This window comes from Sparus aurata, chromosome 18 (assembly GCF_900880675.1).
Source record: "Sparus aurata chromosome 18, fSpaAur1.1, whole genome shotgun sequence".
NCBI lineage: Eukaryota > Metazoa > Chordata > Actinopteri > Spariformes > Sparidae > Sparus > Sparus aurata.
In genome coordinates, this window is record NC_044204.1 from 17,398,150 (window position 1) to 17,416,660 (window position 18,511).

The 18,511-nt window shown below is 43.5% G+C and overlaps 2 protein-coding genes across 2 annotated transcripts; one reads left to right on the top strand and one right to left on the bottom strand.

Moving 5' to 3' along the window:
* Positions 1 to 452: 452 nt before the first annotated feature.
* On the bottom strand, positions 453 to 3,821 carry LOC115569300 (non-histone chromosomal protein HMG-14A-like). Its single transcript, XM_030397331.1, has 6 exons — positions 3,665 to 3,821; positions 2,687 to 2,719; positions 2,469 to 2,498; positions 1,707 to 1,754; positions 1,495 to 1,614; positions 453 to 1,399 (listed from the first exon to the last, which is right to left on the bottom strand). Exons 1-6 carry the CDS (start codon positions 3,677 to 3,679, stop codon positions 1,352 to 1,354), a joined length of 294 nt encoding a protein of 97 aa, XP_030253191.1. The 5' UTR covers positions 3,680 to 3,821; the 3' UTR covers positions 453 to 1,351.
* A 940-nt stretch (positions 3,822 to 4,761) lies between these two features.
* Positions 4,762 to 17,680, top strand: sh3bgrl (SH3 domain binding glutamate-rich protein like). The gene is made up of 4 exons (XM_030397020.1): positions 4,762 to 5,085; positions 12,912 to 13,097; positions 16,223 to 16,303; positions 16,684 to 17,680. Exons 1-4 carry the CDS (start codon positions 5,041 to 5,043, stop codon positions 16,717 to 16,719), a joined length of 348 nt encoding a protein of 115 aa, XP_030252880.1. The 5' UTR covers positions 4,762 to 5,040; the 3' UTR covers positions 16,720 to 17,680.
* The last annotated feature ends 831 nt before the right edge of the window (positions 17,681 to 18,511 follow it).

Genomic DNA, 18,511 nt, shown 5'->3' on the forward strand with positions numbered 1-18,511 from the left:
GAAAGCTAATAAGTAGAATGGACTGCCAGTGTTAGCAATCTGTATCCTGCAGAAGCAGTCTCAAAGGACATGTTGGATTTATCTAGTGATATTACTTCACAGGCATGTTTCATTTAGTCGGGAGGATCGCAGCATCCGTCTGTATCCTGTCGTCTTGCATCTGCATGTTTAAATGAATGTCAAGTGTGCACTACAGGCCTGATTTGATACCTTGTACAGGCAAACAGAGGAAAGCTCTTGCGTGGTTGGTAATAAAGGCTACAACTAGATTGAGAACAGGCTACAATATAGCTTCTCCTGTTTCCAGATGATACATAGTTACTAGTTGATTATGCGTTAGGCGGATGCAAACTATAAAGTTGAAAGAAAAACCCCTTTTCTTCTCCACTATTGTGGCGTTAATGTGGAGGCATCAACTTCCAAGCCTCAAAGAAACAAACTGGAGACATGGATTCGAGGAAAATTCCCAGGACTTCTTTTTATTAAGAGAATTTCAGAACATAAGAGAGGGACCAGACACCTGCATTTGTCAGAAGAAGGTTTCCAAATTCAATTGTTTTAAAAAAACCAGAGTGTTTAGAAAAGCCGACATGACAGCGTGGATGGAGCAGGAGCTGTTTTTACACGCAGGGTCGTCTAAGAAGAGACAGGTCGGAGGCAATCGCTGTTCCCGGAATGTTTCACATGTTCATCTTCCTCTTTCTTATGTGGACAACACACTTTTAACACGCTTTTTTTTTTGTTTGTTTGTTTGTTTAAACACGATTTCAATGAAAAAAAAAAAAAAAAAAAAAACAAGAGACAGAAGCAAAAGGGAACTCACTGCACATTTAGAGGTCTAAAAGAATCACCCACATTAACATGGCTGAACCGTTAATAAAACATGGATAAAGGCTGAACTGTAGGAGGGGAGAGGAAGGTCTAATCTGTGGAGGAAGAAGAGAGGGGAGGAGGGTGAGGCGGGCGGGCGGGTTGGGGGGGGAGAGAAGGGAGGAAAAACACAGGAATACACAACTCACGACATAGCCAATCCGGCAGGGACGCACTTACTACACCACACAAGCCTTCAACAATCATGAAATGCCATTTAAAAAAGATTTTAGTGTGTTCATCTTGCTTGCAGACACTTGATATGACCACTGCAAATCTGCAAGGCGCTCCATAATCAGCTTTGCTTTTTGTGCTAAAAATCTGTACGGATACTTATAAAATCATTGATAAAAATATTCCTCTGTTAACAATACGCCTTGGAGGGAAACCATGTGAGAGACTTGGGGGGGCTGGCTGGCTGGCTGGGGGGTTCAGGGAGGGAGGGATTGTAGAGGAGGAGGAGGAAGCTTGGGCAGTGGTGCTACTCGGACTTTGCCTCCTCCTTGGCCTCCTCGGGGGCTGCCTCCACCTGTTGGACGAAGCAGACGAGCAAGGTCAAAGACGCCGCGACCAGGTTCCCATCTCCTGCGGTCAGGAGCTGTTTTGTTTTTGACGTCTACCCACCTCGTTGGTCTTGGCCTCTCCGTTCTCAGAGTGGTTTTCCTCGTTTGCCTCTGCCTCTGCGTTCTCCTTCGCCTTCTTGGTCTTCTTGTCCTCCTTCTTGTCGTTCACAGCCTTTTCTTTCTGCAGGGGAGACAGAACGGGCCGTCAACAGGAGGCCGAACACTCACACACGACCTGCGTCCTCTGCTTTGTGATGCAGGCTCGTCTCTTACCTTTGCTGCCTTCTTGGCCTTTGGTTCCGGCTTGGGCGGAGCTGGTCTCTGCGAAGACAACGGGAAAAGGATCCAGTAACCACTACATACGAGTACAACACTACTTTCTTTGCAAACGTGATACTTTTATTGGTTATCTGAAGGTACTAGAAGACTTTAGCCCCTCTAAGATACTTTCTAAACTGGCAACCAGGATTAACACTGACTACGCTCCCTACGAGAGAACTTCGTCTGACAGACATTATCTAAAGGTTTTTAACAATATCAGTGATTGTGTCCTAATATGTTAATTACGGAATTTAGACAATATTAAGATACTAGTCCACACTAACAGTTCTCTATTGTGCCCACTGTTGGTATTCAGTATGCACTTTACCAGCCCTGCACTTTCTATCCATAAAAACCTTTCTACATCAGATTTTATTACTTTAATAAGGCATTATATTAGATTTAAGGTATTTCTGTCAACTTAATTACTACCTGATTCCCAATTTGGGCAATCTAAAGTAAACCTGACGCTTCATAATGTAAAAACTATGTGTTTTAAAGGTTTTAATAGCTAGGAAAGAAATGTATGCATTTTGCATAAAAATATCCTACTTTTCTAGCCATATTTGCTTCTCTGAAAGCAAAGTGTTGCTTTATTAAGTTAGTAACAAGTTTTTTCCAACTTTTAAGCCTTCTGCCTTGTTTTACATGTTTTCTTTAACTGTATGTGTTGATGTAAATGAGCTGGCTGTGTTTGTATGTGTGTCTTCTTACCGCCGATAACCGGGCTGATCTCCTCTGAGGCTGAAACAGAAGAAAGACTGTTATCACAGGGCTTTTATTTCTATTGGGACGTTAGTCAGGTAACACAACTTTGACATTAACACTTGAGTACTTTCTTCCTGATAATGTGCCACAATGTTCCACAGATACTGATTAAAATGTATTTGCAATCAAATGTTTGAGGTGTTTGGCAGCGTGCTGACTCTTACCTCCTCCCTGTCTCCGCCGTCTGTTCCTTGTGACTGAGAAACACAAAACCAACAAGTTAAAAACAGAAAAATATTCATTATAACATTTTTGAGAGTTTATAATAACAGGAAACAGTTGCTAAATGCTTCAAGACCATATTATGAACAGTAACAGACCTGCTGAAAAAACTTTTTTGTTTCATGTGAAAACTAAAATTTATTTCAAATACAGGTCATTTTAAAGGCTCACGGCCCAGAAATGTCGGGGCAGTGCATGAGTTCAGTATTGGGCTGCGAGAGCTGAGCCATGTGGGCATGTGGTGCCATATTTTGAGGGCCCGGGCCCTGCTTTCCCCTTTCACTCCCCCATCTCTTTCTCTCATTCAATGCATGAAGCTCAGATTTGAAAGCTGGCGCGGGAGTCTTGGAGAAGGGGGAGGGACCTGCTGCGGCTCTCGCGCGCCACCCGGCGGCTCTCGCGCGCCATCGCAGCCATTTGGGACTATGAACAAAGAGAGAAAATATACAATTTTATCGAAACGCGTCGGGGAATGTCTGCTTTTGCGGCCAAAATGCAAAGTAAAGGCACTGTGGAATTTTCTGGTGCCGTTTTCGGCCGGTTCGGTGGCGAAATGGCGATAAGTGAAGCGTTTGTTCTCGGTAGGTCGGCGACGAAGGTGGACAAGAGCTGCAAAGCATGGCTGCTGCTTGTGCTTTAACTGCATGGACACCGAGAGAGACTTCTGACTCTCCAAAGGACAGCGGCTCACGGAGCAAAACGCGTTTTATAGGCCGTGTCCGAGCGGGAAAATATTCATTCTAACACATAAAAAATGTACATTATATCTAGAAAATAGGCAAAAATTAACGGCGAAAAATAACGGATATACACTGCGTTATAATTAAGTAATGTCTCAGAGGGATGTCTTCCAATCGTTTGCATTGCATTAATAGCTGATTTCCCCCTCAAAGTATTTTTGTTATTTTGAAAATACGTACCTTTCTCTTGGGCATGTTGATCTCTTGGAGGTTTTCTTACAAATACAACTAAAAACTGTTTTTCTTAGTGGGTTCAGTGCATGTGAAGACGAGTGTCTCCCTTATGCTCGGCAGTGTAGTAAACACACTGGAACAGAGAGGCGAGTGGTTGAATGGGGGGAGGGGTGCGGCCAAAGGCATGATTGATAGGCTCTCGGCCAATCAGGTGACGCCATTCGGAGCTGCAGAACACTTGGAATTTTGGAGCCGGTGATGATCTGGGGTCTGCGCGAATGGCTTCTTGCAGGGAAGAGATGGGAGGAAGCCTCGCAGGAATGAAAAGGGGTTGCATTCGAGGACATATTGCCCTCGTACGAGTGTGTTTAATCACAGCAAAGGAGGAGAGCAGGAGGAGGAGGCCGCGCCGTCAGCCTGAGCGCACCGCTGTGCAGGCCCCGGCGGCGGGCTCCGTGCCCCGGTGGAAAGCCATGCATCCTCGCTGGCTCGCCTTTTAAAGCCAAGGCGGCTCACATCTGCAGCGGCCAGCGACGAGAAAATGTCACCACAAATTCACTTCGTGTTTGAGTCCAATATGGCGCCCACTCCTCTCCGACACATTTTTTTTTTTTTTTTTTTTTTGTTTGTCAGTCGGCTTTCCTAAATTCGTTTCAGGGAGAAAAGCCTGGCGTCGTCTGCCCCAGACGCCTGCAGGGGGCCCACAGAGCCTGTGTTATACTGTGGCGGAGCTGTTTCACACGCATACACACACACACACACACACTAAAAAAGCAAGCTCCCAATAAGTGTTCAAAAATCTCAGCAGATTTTTTAATTATTATTATTATTATTATTATTATTTCTTATTCACTCCTTATATTCATGTTACCACACGTGCATTCAGAGGACCACCTGCAGCCGGGCACAGCCACAGTGTCAAAGAACAATGGCCCGCGTCTGGCTCGCAGACAATGGGGTCGATGCTGAAATATTCAGACAATATAACCCTGCTGTCTTGCCGCCCTGATAGGCCTATAGCCTCTCTGTGCGTGTACGTGTCTGAGTGCGCGCGCGTGTGTGTGTGTGTGTGTGTGTAAGGGAGAGAGAGAGAGAGAGTGAGGGACTAGAAGGGGCGGGGAGGCAGAGTAGAGGCGGAGGAGGAATGCAAAGCTCCATCCAGTGCTGAGAACTGGAGCATTTGCGCAGATAGTCTGCGCTGCCTTCACACAGACACACAGCATTTCAGTCGGGGGAAGTTTGTTGTTGTTGTTGTCCGTCAACTGTCTGCCGAGCAAGGTGTCTGCACAGGAGCCGGAAGACCAAAGCAACAAATCAGCCATCCAACCGACCGACAGACAGACCGCTGCTCGCCGGACTCAGCATCAGGGATTTTTTTAATCATGGTTATCAAAGTGTACATAGCATCGTCCTCCGGATCCACTTCGGTAAGAGACAAAACAATGCCACTGCGTCTGTATTTATATGTGAGCTTTAAGCTGGATCCATGTGCAGCATGCAAGTAGAGAGGCAGCTGAACTTTTATTGAACTCTCTAAGTGATGTCCAGGCTGTCATCCCTCAGTCAGGAGTGGTGTGACTCATCAGTAAGCATGCTGCTCTGTCCTCCTCAAGACTTTGGGGCCAGATGGGGTCCCTCAATGTATCTTTCTCTCTCTGCCTTCACTAACTTTGTGACAGAGAATGAGGCAGAGAGGAAGTTTGAGGCCGGGTACACGTCTGTGGTTTGTCGGTGCTTCCTGATGTGACAGTTTAGTGTCAGTGTAGCTGAAAACAAGAAGGCATGCAGCAGAATCAATAGATGCACTTATTCTGTCACCTAATGCTTCAGAAAAAGTCTAAAGTGTTGCCTTCACTGTCCTGCAGCCTGGTGGACCTTCAGCTTCCACTCTTTCCCAGTTTTCTTCCAGAGTGGAGAGAGGAATGATGGTGATGCAATTCTCCAGGGCCCCTTTCTAGACCTGCAGCTGCAGCCCAGGAACACTTAGGCTCTGTTTAGGACTTGTTGGGGGTCTGGATTTGGAGGAGCACACACATTTCCTACCTGAACCCTGGCTAGAACGCAGTATTCTCGCAATCAAATACAGCCTTCAGTGGCGTTCAGTGTTACAGGGAGATATTGCTTTTACCCTGCTTCAACACACCTGATTCAAATGATCAGCTCGTTATCAAGTGCTGATGCTCAAGCCTGATAACGAGCCATTCGTATCGATCAGGTGTTTTGGAGCAGGGGAACATCTAAAACGCGCAGGGCAGAGGGTCAAGATGGTCAGTAACATGTTATAATATAATATTTTGAAGGTACTCTTTATAAAAAGGTACAGAAGTAGTAGCCAGTAAGTGTAGAATAGCACCTTAATGGGCACTATGTAGTTTTTGTGAAGAAATTCACACTAAGAATTTTAATATTTACAGTATTGATGAGGTAATGATACAAAGTCAGGACTATTGATCTTGCCCATAACTGAACAAACAAGCTGTTCTCAGAGGAAAATAAGGTCCCAGAACACTGTTTGATGCTAGAACGGTGGCAGGTTCCGCCACATATAAAACTGTGTTGTCCTTTTATGTTCCGTTTCTGAACATAAAAGTATAAAAAAAAAAAATCCCTCAGTGAACATTAAATTTTCCTCCCCAAAACTGCATAGTGCACCTTTTTTAAACGGCTCATATTTGTCACCGTAGAAGTAAAAGTGCCTCGTCACTTCAGGAGATTTAGATAACCTTCCGGAATGATGTATTCTCATTGAGCGGCTTGTTTTCACGGCTCATACACACATGCAGGAAGTGATCAAGCGAATAGTCTCTTTTCGGTTGGGCAGCTCTGACTGACTTTATTGCCCTCATGGTAAATGACACTTTCGAAAGCTCAGCACCACTCGCGCTGGACGGGAGGCGTCTTAAAGTCAGAGCGGCCGGAGTTTAGAGCCAGGGATGCCATTACTGTGCCGGGGCCTGTCCGGGAAAATGCATTAGCTCGCATTGATCTGTCAGTAGTACGGCCTGCTTGAAGTAGTTTCAATTCTTATGTCTTCTCAGCTGCACAGACACACTCAGACTTGCATTATCATGTCAATATTGCATCTTGTTTAGTGCAAAACCACAGCATTACGGACTGAAGTTGAGTGGAATAAACGCATCACATCTGTTGTCTCTTGATCTGCTCTCTTTTCTTTGGCTTCATCTTGAAATGGGAGGTGCCATCATACAAAGGAGTTCATAGCTCTTACTCCATGTCTGATTTGTACAGTACTTCTTGTTAAAATCCTCTCTTTGCCGTGCATGTCTTTACCGTTGACAAACTGTGGTCGAAACCCCCGGCCAAGCTTGCAGTTCGATTGCATCAGTGACAAAACAATGTGATTGCATTCCACATACCAGTGGTCTGTCTGCTGCTCCATTAATCACTCCAATCTAGTTCAGTGTGTGAATGGAGCAACAGCCCGAACAGGGAGACAAGTAGGAGTATTCACGAACAATATTTTAAAGCTTTCGCTCCACTGAGGGAATAATTGCGGGCCAGTGAGAGAGGTGGTGTAAAACTAGTCAGAGAGATGTATCAGATTCAGTGCTTGACAAGCTACTATATTCAGCATTATTCAGGCAGATATATTTTATTAAAGGCATCCATTCAATGTTGGAGCAAATAAAAAATGCAGAAGAAGAAGAAGACTCTGATCCATCTAACAGCTGAAAGTTATCGATGTAGCATCGAGGCTGGTAAACATCTCAAGAACCTTAAAGTCTAAAGGACTGAACTTAAATCTCTAAAATTAAACAACCCCAGCTGACTGACTAAAGATGTGTAATGATGCACAAATGTCAGTTAGATGGAAGTGTTGTGTAGAAATCACTGACCCATGAACTCATGAAGAACTGAGGGGATTGTGTCAACACGACTGTTCCCGCCTGCCTGAGTGGTCAATAAATGAGATTGGGTGTGTACCCATCAGCCCCTGTTCCAGACAAACAAGGATGTACTTACAAGCAAGGATGCACATATTTGGAAATTGTGGGCCTATATGACACAATGTTGTTTTTGTTGTTATTTATTCCCTTTGCCCATGAAACAAAGAACTCTTCATCATGAGACAATGGATAGTAAAAATCTACAGGGACATCAGGCCATATTTCCAGGTGAAACACCATTTTTTTTAAATAACTAGCTGCAGCTACTGTTAGCATTCAACCATCCATCCATTGTCTGTGACCCCTTTATCCCTTTTATGGGGTCGCAGGGGTTTTTGCTGGAGCCAATCCCAGCTGTCTCTGGGCGAGGGCAGGGTACACCCTGGACAAGTTGCCAGCTCATCGCAGGGCCCTCACTGATGGCAGAGGCCGCCATGCAAGGTGCCAACCATACATCAGGAGCAATTTGGCGTTCAGTATCTTGCTCGACATGCAGCTCAGCCCGGAGCTGGGATTTGAACCAAACTTCCGATCATTAGCTAATGTTACTGTTTGATAGTGTAACATAATAAAGTAGCAAAGGCATAAATTAATACTAAAATATGATCATGTATTTAAGCCAGTAAGTGAACATGCACTGGATGTAATCAAACAGTAAAGTTAGCAGGAATGGGGTTGAATGCTAATGTTGGCTGGTGTCTAACAGTAGCTAATGGGTTATCAAGTTTGATGTTTTACCTTGAAATACAGCCCGAGGTCCCTCCAGAATTTCACTACCCATCATCTTTTCAGTTGCTAATTGATCGGGACGGGGTGAAGTGATAATGATTTGTCAGATTTGTTACGTTTATACTTGCTTATACTTCCAATATAAAAGTCTTAGATTATGTGTTAATTTTGTAAAGCCTTAAAAATGCCTGTCTCACTTATAATAAACAACTGTCTGACATGAAAAATGAACCTATTAAGTGTTTCAGGTCTGACTCTCTGCCACAGTTGGTGTGTGTTATGGTCCCCCTGCTCCCCCCCTCCCCTTGACCCCTGACCTGTGCACGTCCAGTCTGAGAGCTGACATCATCGTATTTCCACCCAGTAATGACAAGCAGAGTGGTTGAGTCACCTGAAGAAACAGCATTGTGGTTCACTGTGAATTCTCCAGAGACTTCTAGTGTTACCGTCAAAGTCTCTGTAAGGATGAGGTCACACTACAAACCTGTGGCCTCCTGAACTGTGACATAAAAATAACAACTTTTTTTTGCTTTGGTAACATGGAGGCAAGATTTGACTACCAAACTGGGATTTTCTTATTTTAAATACACTCTTGCAAATACACGCATAACACACCTGTATCTGGTCCAGATGTATCATCGCGTAACGTAAAAACCAAAAGGAAAACTAGTGCTGAAACGTTGGCCAGCACCACTGCACTTTTACTGCCTCATTTCCCTTTATGCACCACAGGCACGCTATTGTACAATTTCCTCATTGCCACAATAAATGTACTGAATTGAATCACATGGGAATACTCATTGTGTACAGCGAAGATCACGTCCAAGTTTTCTTCTTTCTTCTTCAGATTCACTGCTCCTGTTTAGCTGTAGGTTTGACATTAGGGTCTATAGGTCAGGTTTCAGTTGGACGGCTGTGACAGTGACTCACTTTGCATAACAGGTTGGGTTTTTTTTGTGGCTGTTTTGTAACAATGCTGTAATACTGACTGAGCTCAGGATTGGGTGGAGGCTACTATGGCTGCTGAATTTCCAGATAGCAACAGTTTTCAGCACAAATCAGGCTTGATCTAATCAACACAAAACCTTTATTCCCTCCAAACATGCCGGGCCGGAGTTGATTCATATTTCCTTTAGTCCAGACTGTGGAGTTTCCAGCTTCCAAATGTTGGGACTCCTAAGCCATTAGAAAGGGAATTTGGTCTAATCTAAGCGGAAGTTTTGACAAATTCAGTTAAGGGGTCTTTTCCTTTTCATCTGATTGAATTGACCCCTGCCCCAAGTCCCAAGTCAACACAGCTGATTGAATAGGTCTGATCCATATTGATCCAAACCTGTGTTGTGATACAGTGCACCCAGTCAATGCCTACCATTGTTAGTCTGTTACTGATGTCATTGCCCAGCCACAGCTCTCACATGCTGCTGCTGCTGATGATGATGATGATATGGATATGATGTGATGCCGTATTTAGCAGATTCTTTCTCCACATCTTCACTTTTCTTACTTGGAGTCAAAAAAAGAATCCATGAAACAACAGATATGTTTCACTACAACACACCTGACAAACCTTGGATCCATTCCTCCATTAGCTTTTATTTTCAGCAGTTTAATCATCCGAAACTTTTCGGTGTGCTGATGACCACTCGTATTGTTGCATGTAAAACCGAATGCAGTAATTTCTGCCTTCCTCACCTTTGTGGTCACACTGAATCATATAATTATTACTGCAGTTGGGTGTGTGTATGGGTGTGTACTTGGACTGTCTTCATAATGTGCTAACGCATAAGTGTAGTGCTGGTGTGCAGTAAACAAACTGATTATTGTCAAGAAACTTTTGCAAGTGTTTGTTTCATGCGGTCTTTGTGTCAGTGTACCTAGACCAGAAGAGAACCTTTTAAATCAGTTTAGTAAACTATTATGTGAGAGACAATTTACCAAATAATCCTAATTTATTACATAAAAGCCTGCAGTCATGACAACAGTAATGTGAGAACTGAGCAGTGCTACTATTGGGACAAATTTGAGGATGGTCCCAGAAGAGTTAGTCTGGGAGTCACCAAAGGAATTTAATGTTTGAACCAAATTTCCATGCAATCCAATCCAAAAAAGACCATATGGCTCCAGGAAAAAAAATTCACAAAATTCACAAGGGCATATCATCTGGGAACTATGAATGTCTGCATTAAACTTGGTGCTGTCCCATCAAGGAGATATTAAGATTTTTCACTGTAATTCGAAAACCTGCAAGTGGCGACACAGAAATAATAGGTATCACCAAAACCAAAGGGTGTCTTCTCTGGGGACCATGAATGTCTGCAAAAAATCTTAGGGTAGTCCATCCAATAGCTTTTAAGATACTTGACTACAAAATGTAAACTTCATGATGGTGCTGAAGCAAAAGTCAAGGAAAACATAGTTTCACTAGAGCTCATCATCTGTGGACCATGAATGTCTCTTACAAATTTCATTAGAATCTAGTTATAATTTTTTTAGGTATTTTGTATGTGATGGAATGACTGGCCAGTATTGCCTTCCACAGAGCAATGTAGCTACCAGAGGGAAAACCAGCTACGAGTTGCTACCAGATTCATGTCTACTTAAAAGCAACAACAGAGACTGTCTCTCCTGCTTTTGTATGTTGTTGGCCTTAGCTTCAGTGTATATTTGCATACCAAGGCAGTTTAGGTCAAAACATAAGCCCTACATGTCCAGCCCTCTGACTGCATGCCAGTCTGACGCTGGCTCATCTCAGCTCACTCTCTCCTTGTTCTTGTACTGATGAGTCATTTGCTGGCATTCCAGAGAAAAAGATAAGGTGCGAATAATACAAGGCAACAAGAGAAGAGTAGCTGTTTATCACCACGCCCAAATCTGGGGACAGTCCGTTTTTCCTCATTAAAATCACTAGGAGCTCCACTCAAAGCGCCAGGGAGCCATACAAATGGCTAAAAGAGGCAAAGCTTGGAACTGTCACTGTGCAATTAGAGTCAGGGGCAGATGGCATGTGGCCAGTTAGCCCTACAAATTAATTTTGCTTGGCAACAGTACAATAGAGGCTTGCTGGGAGATTGGCCAGCGAGAGCAGCAAATGACTGGAGGAAAGAGGAGAAAGTGGATCATTGTGTATAACTTGCCATTTTTTCAATTTGGGTTAGAGTTAGTCTAGTGTCGTTTTGGGTAATAGCACTAGCTTAGCGTGTGCTGTGCTAATGTAAGTGAAAAGGGAGGTGGAGGAGGCAGACAGAGGATTGTCTGTGTTTACAGACAGAGTGAGTCAAAGTGAGTCTGAGCTCATGGCTTTCCACTGTGTCACTTTCGTCCCAGAGCAGGTGGGCAAAGAACTGGTTTTAGGACTTTGGCCTCGGGAGTGCAACTGACATTAAATGATTCAAACGGTACCGAGTCTTATCTGCCAGCAATGTCTGTTCCCTCATTTACATGCCTCCGTGTTGTTCCCGCAGATGGCTGCTCAGTAATCCACCTGCCTCGTCGACATGCCGTAAACCAGGGAGGAGGCCTCACATGGAGGTGTCTGGACTGACAGGAAGAAAATACATTGATAACCCTCTACAGAACCGTTTACAATGAAGTTGGCTCAGTTTGATTTTAGGTGTGTGAATGTGTGTGCGTGTGCAGCTGAGGGTGTGTGTGCATGTGTCTCCTTGCAGCAGGCCTTATTTGGCTCGTGTTTGACCAGTTACCTCCTCTCGAGTCCCGGAGGAGCTCTTGTTTCCGTTAGGCCTTGTAGGGCCATCCTGCCTCTTACACACACCCACCGAGTCCTTATTGGACCGCAGTATCCTACTCTTAATCACACACACACACACACACATCCATATAGATAGAGGCAGAAGCAGGAACAACATATCTGCATATTTCTGTGTTTTCTGTAGCTCCTTTTATTCTCTTGCTGTGTGTGACAGATGAACTTAGATCTGATGATGCATTCTGAAAACAGTGAGAGCCTATCTACAATTTCACCATGTCATTCTATAGAAACTTTCATTTCCTCTTGAGGTGGTTATGTGAATTCTCAGAGATGAAATGAGAGCAGGACGGATTATTTTGTAAAGTCTCACAAATGAGACAAGTGTTATTTATTTTTTTTTCTGCCAACGCAGCAACAGCCTTTTTGTAAGAATAAGGTGCCTTTCAAAAATAATCACTTTTGCATGGAAAACCCGGATAGTGAGACTGCGACTCTCATGGGGATTGCCAACACAGTCTGTTCTGTGTTCTTATTCTTGTATAAAAAAGTCAAATTAAAAGAATGCAACATGTTACATGTAGGTTTAAAATGGTTGTACTATAAACAGAGTGAAATGGTCTTGGGAGTTGCCATCTTGCTCACTATCTGATGTTTTTCGTGCAGATAGAACACAATCCGTCCTCGCTTGGCCTTGCCCGAGTTCACCCTCTTCTATCACTTCATTGACTTGTGGAAAAACGACAAGTGGTAACTTAGTAACAGAGCAGCCAGCGATCGCTGTAGTGTAATATCTCACAGCAGCAGACTGATGACAGTATGGTGAACCGAGGCCCTTATGTTTCCTTGTGAGGCTGAAGTTAACACATGTCTAACTGACAACTTCCCCTCTGTCCCCCTCCGCACACAGATTAAAAAGCAGCAGCAGGATGTGATGGGCTTCCTGGCGGCCAATAAGATCGAATTCGAGGAGTGTGACATCGCGGCCAACGAGGCCAACAGGAAGTGGATGAGAGAGAACGTTCCGGAGGAGTCCAGGCCGGCCACGGGGAACCCTCTCCCCCCACAGATATTTAACGAAAGCAAATATTGCGGGGTGAGGCTCACATGCACACAGATGCTTTGAATTATTGGCACATATCTGTAGTAATCTTTGAGGACATCCAGCTCCATGTCCTCAGTAGACAGAAAACCATGCTAGGTGGGTTCAGACTAACGTTAAATATGTTTAAAGCTGCTCTAATCAACATGTTTCTATTAACAACAGATCAAGTTACAACGCATAATGTGAAAGGTATCACTAGCAGTGACAAACTCCTCAGATGTGCCAACATTTCAGTGTCTTTCAGTCCATTGTCTAGGTTTTATGGTCGACAACTTTGCTGTTTTGGTTCAGTCTCATGACTGTCATCAATGGAAATGCCAGCAGAGAGTGTAGACAGATTAAGTTAGTAACTAGCCGGTGAACATAGTGGAGCATTTAGTACTTAAAGAGACAGATATATCCTTCAGAAGTTGGTGGAGACGTAAACAGAGCAAAAAAGAACAAATATTGAATTTATAAAACAGAATGCTGCTATTGATCTGCTGGATTTGAGCAATACAGTGAGAATATGTCAGTATTAACCTGTTCTGCTGCCCCAAGTAGAAAAAAATGATACCTGCTGCTTTATAATTTCAATATGCCTAATACTGACCTAAAATATAAGAGATTTGTGATTTTTTTTCCTGGCAGAAATGAATCCTTGAAGTATTTAAAGGAATAGTTAAAGGGGCTTTGTGGAACTTCTGTAAGCTTGTCTTTAGTTTATGTGAGCGACCTTGAGAGAGAGCAGAGAGAGTCACTGAGATGAGGCACTTGAGAATGTGCATAAAGTCACATCCTTTGAACTGTAGTGAGTCCTTCACAAAAAAAATCCACAGTCCAGCAGCATTTAACGGCTTAAATAAATCACATTTGGGCTTTTACAGGCAGCTGAGAGACATGGGGGGTCTCATTTCTCACATCATATTACTATTCACTCACATATGGTCGATAAAATACTGATTAGTATATGTAAAAATGCTATAAAATTGCTACATAGGGGCCCCTTAAAACATTTGAGGAAAGAGAGTTATAAGCTGGGAGTCAGATGAGGAGACCAATATCACTCCTTTATCAGTCTGTTAAACATGAAACTGGAGCCTGAAGCTGGCTAGTTTAGCTTAGCATAAACAACGTAAACTGAGGGAAACAGCTAGTCGGGCTCCGTCCAGAAGGACATGTGTGAACGTGAGCGTGAATGGTCGTTTGTCCCCTATATGTCAGCCCTGTGATGAACTGGCGACTTACCCAGGGTGTACCCAGCCTCTCGCCCAATGTCAGCTGGGATCGGCTCCAGCCCCCCTCCCCCCTGTGACCTGGATAAGGATAAGCTATTACAGACAATGGATGGATGGATGTTAAATCTGTCCACAAACCTAGATATAAAGTGTTACATTTGTGAGGTTTAGAGTTGCTAGTAGGCAGATTTTTGTTTCACCTTTGGACAGAGCCTGGCTAGCTGATTCTTCCTGCTCTCAGTCTTAGTGCTGAACTTTGAGGTTAGCTTAGCTTAAAGCTGTGGTTAGTAAAGATTGGGGAAACCAGCAAGAGCAAGCCAGAAATTCTAAGTATCCGACCAAAAAGTCCCCCCTGCGTCCTTCAGAGCCACTCTTTCAAAATACATTCATGTGCCCTCCCTGTCTGACACAGACTGTCCTCCTGCTAGGAGAGGTGTTAGTGGCTAGTTTGCTGCGTTCAACATGCTCTCAAAGCTTTTTTTTTAAAACAAACAACTCTGTTAAATGCAGGAATGCCAAAATCAAATAAACACAACCCAGATAAGCTGCCACGGACATACCTCATTCCGAAATGGTTACTCAGGGGGACAGTTGTGTCTTACTGCTGTAGGTGTATGCCTTGTGCTAACGTTAGCTGCTGAAAGAGGCTGCTTGCTGAACTTCAGGCTCAGGAGCTGCGCTCTGTTGAGCGCAGCACAACCTTGTCATCGCTAACCATATCCAACTACCTGATGTGTCACTCACATGTAAGAAAATGCCTAACAGTGATCATAATGATCATGGCTTTTGTTAGTACTCAATCCCTGTCAGGCTAGCATTGGCACATTTTGGCCGCACTTTGGCCATTCATGTGCCAGTAGCTCACTGATAGCTTAAGCAATACATCTGCATATTCCTGTGGGAAGACTCTGGTCATACACATTGAGTGCAGAGTGCAAAGGGCAGCGTGCGTGGAGGCAGACAGGTACGTATGTTGATAGACAGGTGGCAGGGCCAATCTTTTCACACAGGCCGAAAAAGACGATTGGATGGGCTTATTGGAGGCCTGCAGCAGCCAAGTTGTGTCAAGATGTCTTATGAAACAAAAAATGCTTCTAGAATAATTTACCAACCCTAGCTTTAATTTAACAATCCCCTTGCTCTGGCTTAATATTTAACAGGCATGTATAAAACTGGTGTTGTTCTTCTCATCTCACTCTCACCTGAAAGTCAATAATTGTACCATCCCAACATGTCATGTGCAGAGTTACAAGTCACATAAGTGAACAGTTTGAATGAATCATTCACACACTTGTCAAAAGGGTGAGTTGCCATATTTCTCATATCCTGACTACAGCCCGACTCACGTATACTCCACCGTGTGCCCTAACCTTCTGCCCGGTGTTAGCAGTTGCTAATTTACTCCCATTAGAAAGACCTTCAGCTTGGGTGCACTGAACTGTCATGCTGTGCAGCTAATGGATGGCTGGAAGTGAAGTTGCACATGCAGGATGGGCTGTATTGAATGTCACAAAGACAAAGAGAGGAGCATTTCCCAGGATACTCGCAGCTGTTTGTGTGTGTGCACTGGTATGTGTGTGTGTGTGTTTGGGAGAGAATTCGGGGAAACAAAGGAACAAGAAAGAGTGAGGGAACAAGAATGAGGGACAGACTGCAGTAAATGGATGAATGTGTTAGCTTGTTTACTCTGGGTTACAATACCCGCCCATCAGATTGACTAGCCTGACCCTGGACAAATAACACAACCTTGTCTGTTCTCCATGTGGCGTTGCCACCCAGACTGTCGCCCTCAGGCTCTGACCCAAAGCCTGTTTCACATTATGGTTCCCCGGTTCAGGTTTATACGAGCTCATCCTCTGATCGATCTGCTTCTAAAGTTCTCCCTGTGTCTGTCTCTAGAACTATGAGGCCTTCTTCGATGCCAGAGAGGAGAATGCTGTTTATGCATTTCTGGGTCTGACCGCTCCCCCAGGCTCCAAGGTAAGCTTTGGAACACAAACACACACTGTTATCTGTCCGCTCTTTGAACGGCATTCCTACAGCTTAACCATACTTCCTGTAACAGCAGCTCACATGCCTAAAAATATATTTATCCTCGCAGTGTGATTTCCATACAGAAAACACACGTATTACATAATACATCTGTTCATGATATCCTTCTTCCTTCTTTCCTCTGCCTGCTGCACACTGGCGCCTCCCCTCCGCCACAGCAGGAAGCGCAGGGAGGTGTGCCAGTTACCATAGAAACAGAGGGGTTTTCCTCTGTGTGGTGGCAGAGGATGTATAAACCAATATCCTCCATTTTAATACAACACGCTCTCCCTCTTCTCCTCCTTTCTCCCCCCTCTGTCTCTCTCCAGGAGGCCGAGGCTCTATTGAAGAAAGCACAGCAGTAGCAGCTTCACACCTTTTCTACCTGTGACCTCAGGCCTAGTCTTAAACCCACACCTGGACCCAGACTGACCTGGAACTGATCCAGGGGAACGAAAAAGCAACATTTCACTCAGCTTATAAATATGTGTACGTTTTTTTTCAGTATTTGTTTTTTTTAATTATAACTAGTCTGTGTTCAGCTGTGCCTTGTCAGCTGTAGTGAAGGGAGGCGCTAAAGCAGAGCATTATGGGTATCTACAAACAGCTCTGCTCCCTCCCATTAACCTCAGCCTGCTAAGCCTATTAGCCTAATGACATGTCAATCAATCCTTTAGCATGGACTTGTAGCTTCCTGACATCATCAGACACAAGAAAATGTACGCTCTGTTGTAAATCGTAACACAGATTCATCACTTGGCTAACAGAACGTCACACACGTCGTCATAATCATCACTTATAGAACTCGACTGTTGAATCCTGGGAACATTGAGTCAAATGTTGTGCTCCTGCCAGTCATGTCATCGCCAAAACTGCTGCACCTTCTGTAAAACGTACCTATTACAATCCCATTCTTGATGTTTGTATTTACGTTATATTGTCTTAATGCTGTTTTAATAGCAAACTTTTTTCTACAAGATGATGTATGTTTAAAAAAATGATAATACATGCCAAAATTACAAATTTGCAAACACAGAGGGATGAGAAATTTAGTTTTCTTTTCTTTTTATTTGTTGTGTGTTTTTTTTTTTTTTAGGGGAGTTGGTTTCGTTTCGCTGTAAGCGTCTTGTTTCACATTGTGTTGGTGATCCCTGTCTTACATAAGTTGATGCCTTCCCTAAAATAAAAATAAAGAATCAGACTACAAGCCTGACTCACAGTTGTCCTTGGCTGTTTTGAAGTGTTAATAAAGACACAGACACATTTTGAACAAGTTTTGCCTTCTTATGACACTTTTTTTAATGTACAATAAATGAGTTAACTTTACAGAATATGACTTATCTGTCAGTGAGCATGGTTGGACTTTGTGCGATTTCAAGTCGTCCAAATATGAAGTGGGGGATTTCATAGGTTTAGAAATATAAACATTGTGAAAGAGACTGACGCAGTTTTAAAGAAGTCGTCACTCATCACAAGTCAGTGACATTTTCAGTACAAATTACCCAACTGCTAAAAGTGTCCCTCAATGGTGACTGGAAACATTTACTCTCTCACAGTTTTAAGGTATATTTATAACCACAAGTAATCTAATTCTTATTAAAGCTGCTAGATAAATCAGAAGAAGTAACTGCTTCCTTTTTCATGTATTCTCTTTGTCATTGTATACTGATATGGGCCTGTTTGTCTAAATTAAGTGAAACTGAAGTGAACACATCACAAACATGTCCTTTTGTATCCAAGATTCAGTTCAGATATAATTATGCAACACAAGATTGTGTAACTAAATCATTGTTGTAGTCCCTTTGTGCTACTCGCAAGAAACACAAGTTATATAAATAGATGATTAAACGTGAGTGATAAAAATAAAACTTAGTTGGGGTATCGGAGGAGGAATCGAACAGTCTCACAGTCTGAGGAGAACAGCTGCTCTGGAACGTGGTGGTTCCAGCTGAGGCTTGTGGATGTGCACATGACCACTCAAATGTCTCCGACTTCTTCAGTATCAACACCATGGCGGACAATGCAACGTCTGTATGAGAAAGATAGTGAAGATGATTATAAGATAAGACTTAGTAGGGACTGGAGCTGTGATTTCAGTGTGTGGATCTTCTTTGTTTTGTGATTATATTGTTTTTTGGGGTTTTTTTTTCCATCCAG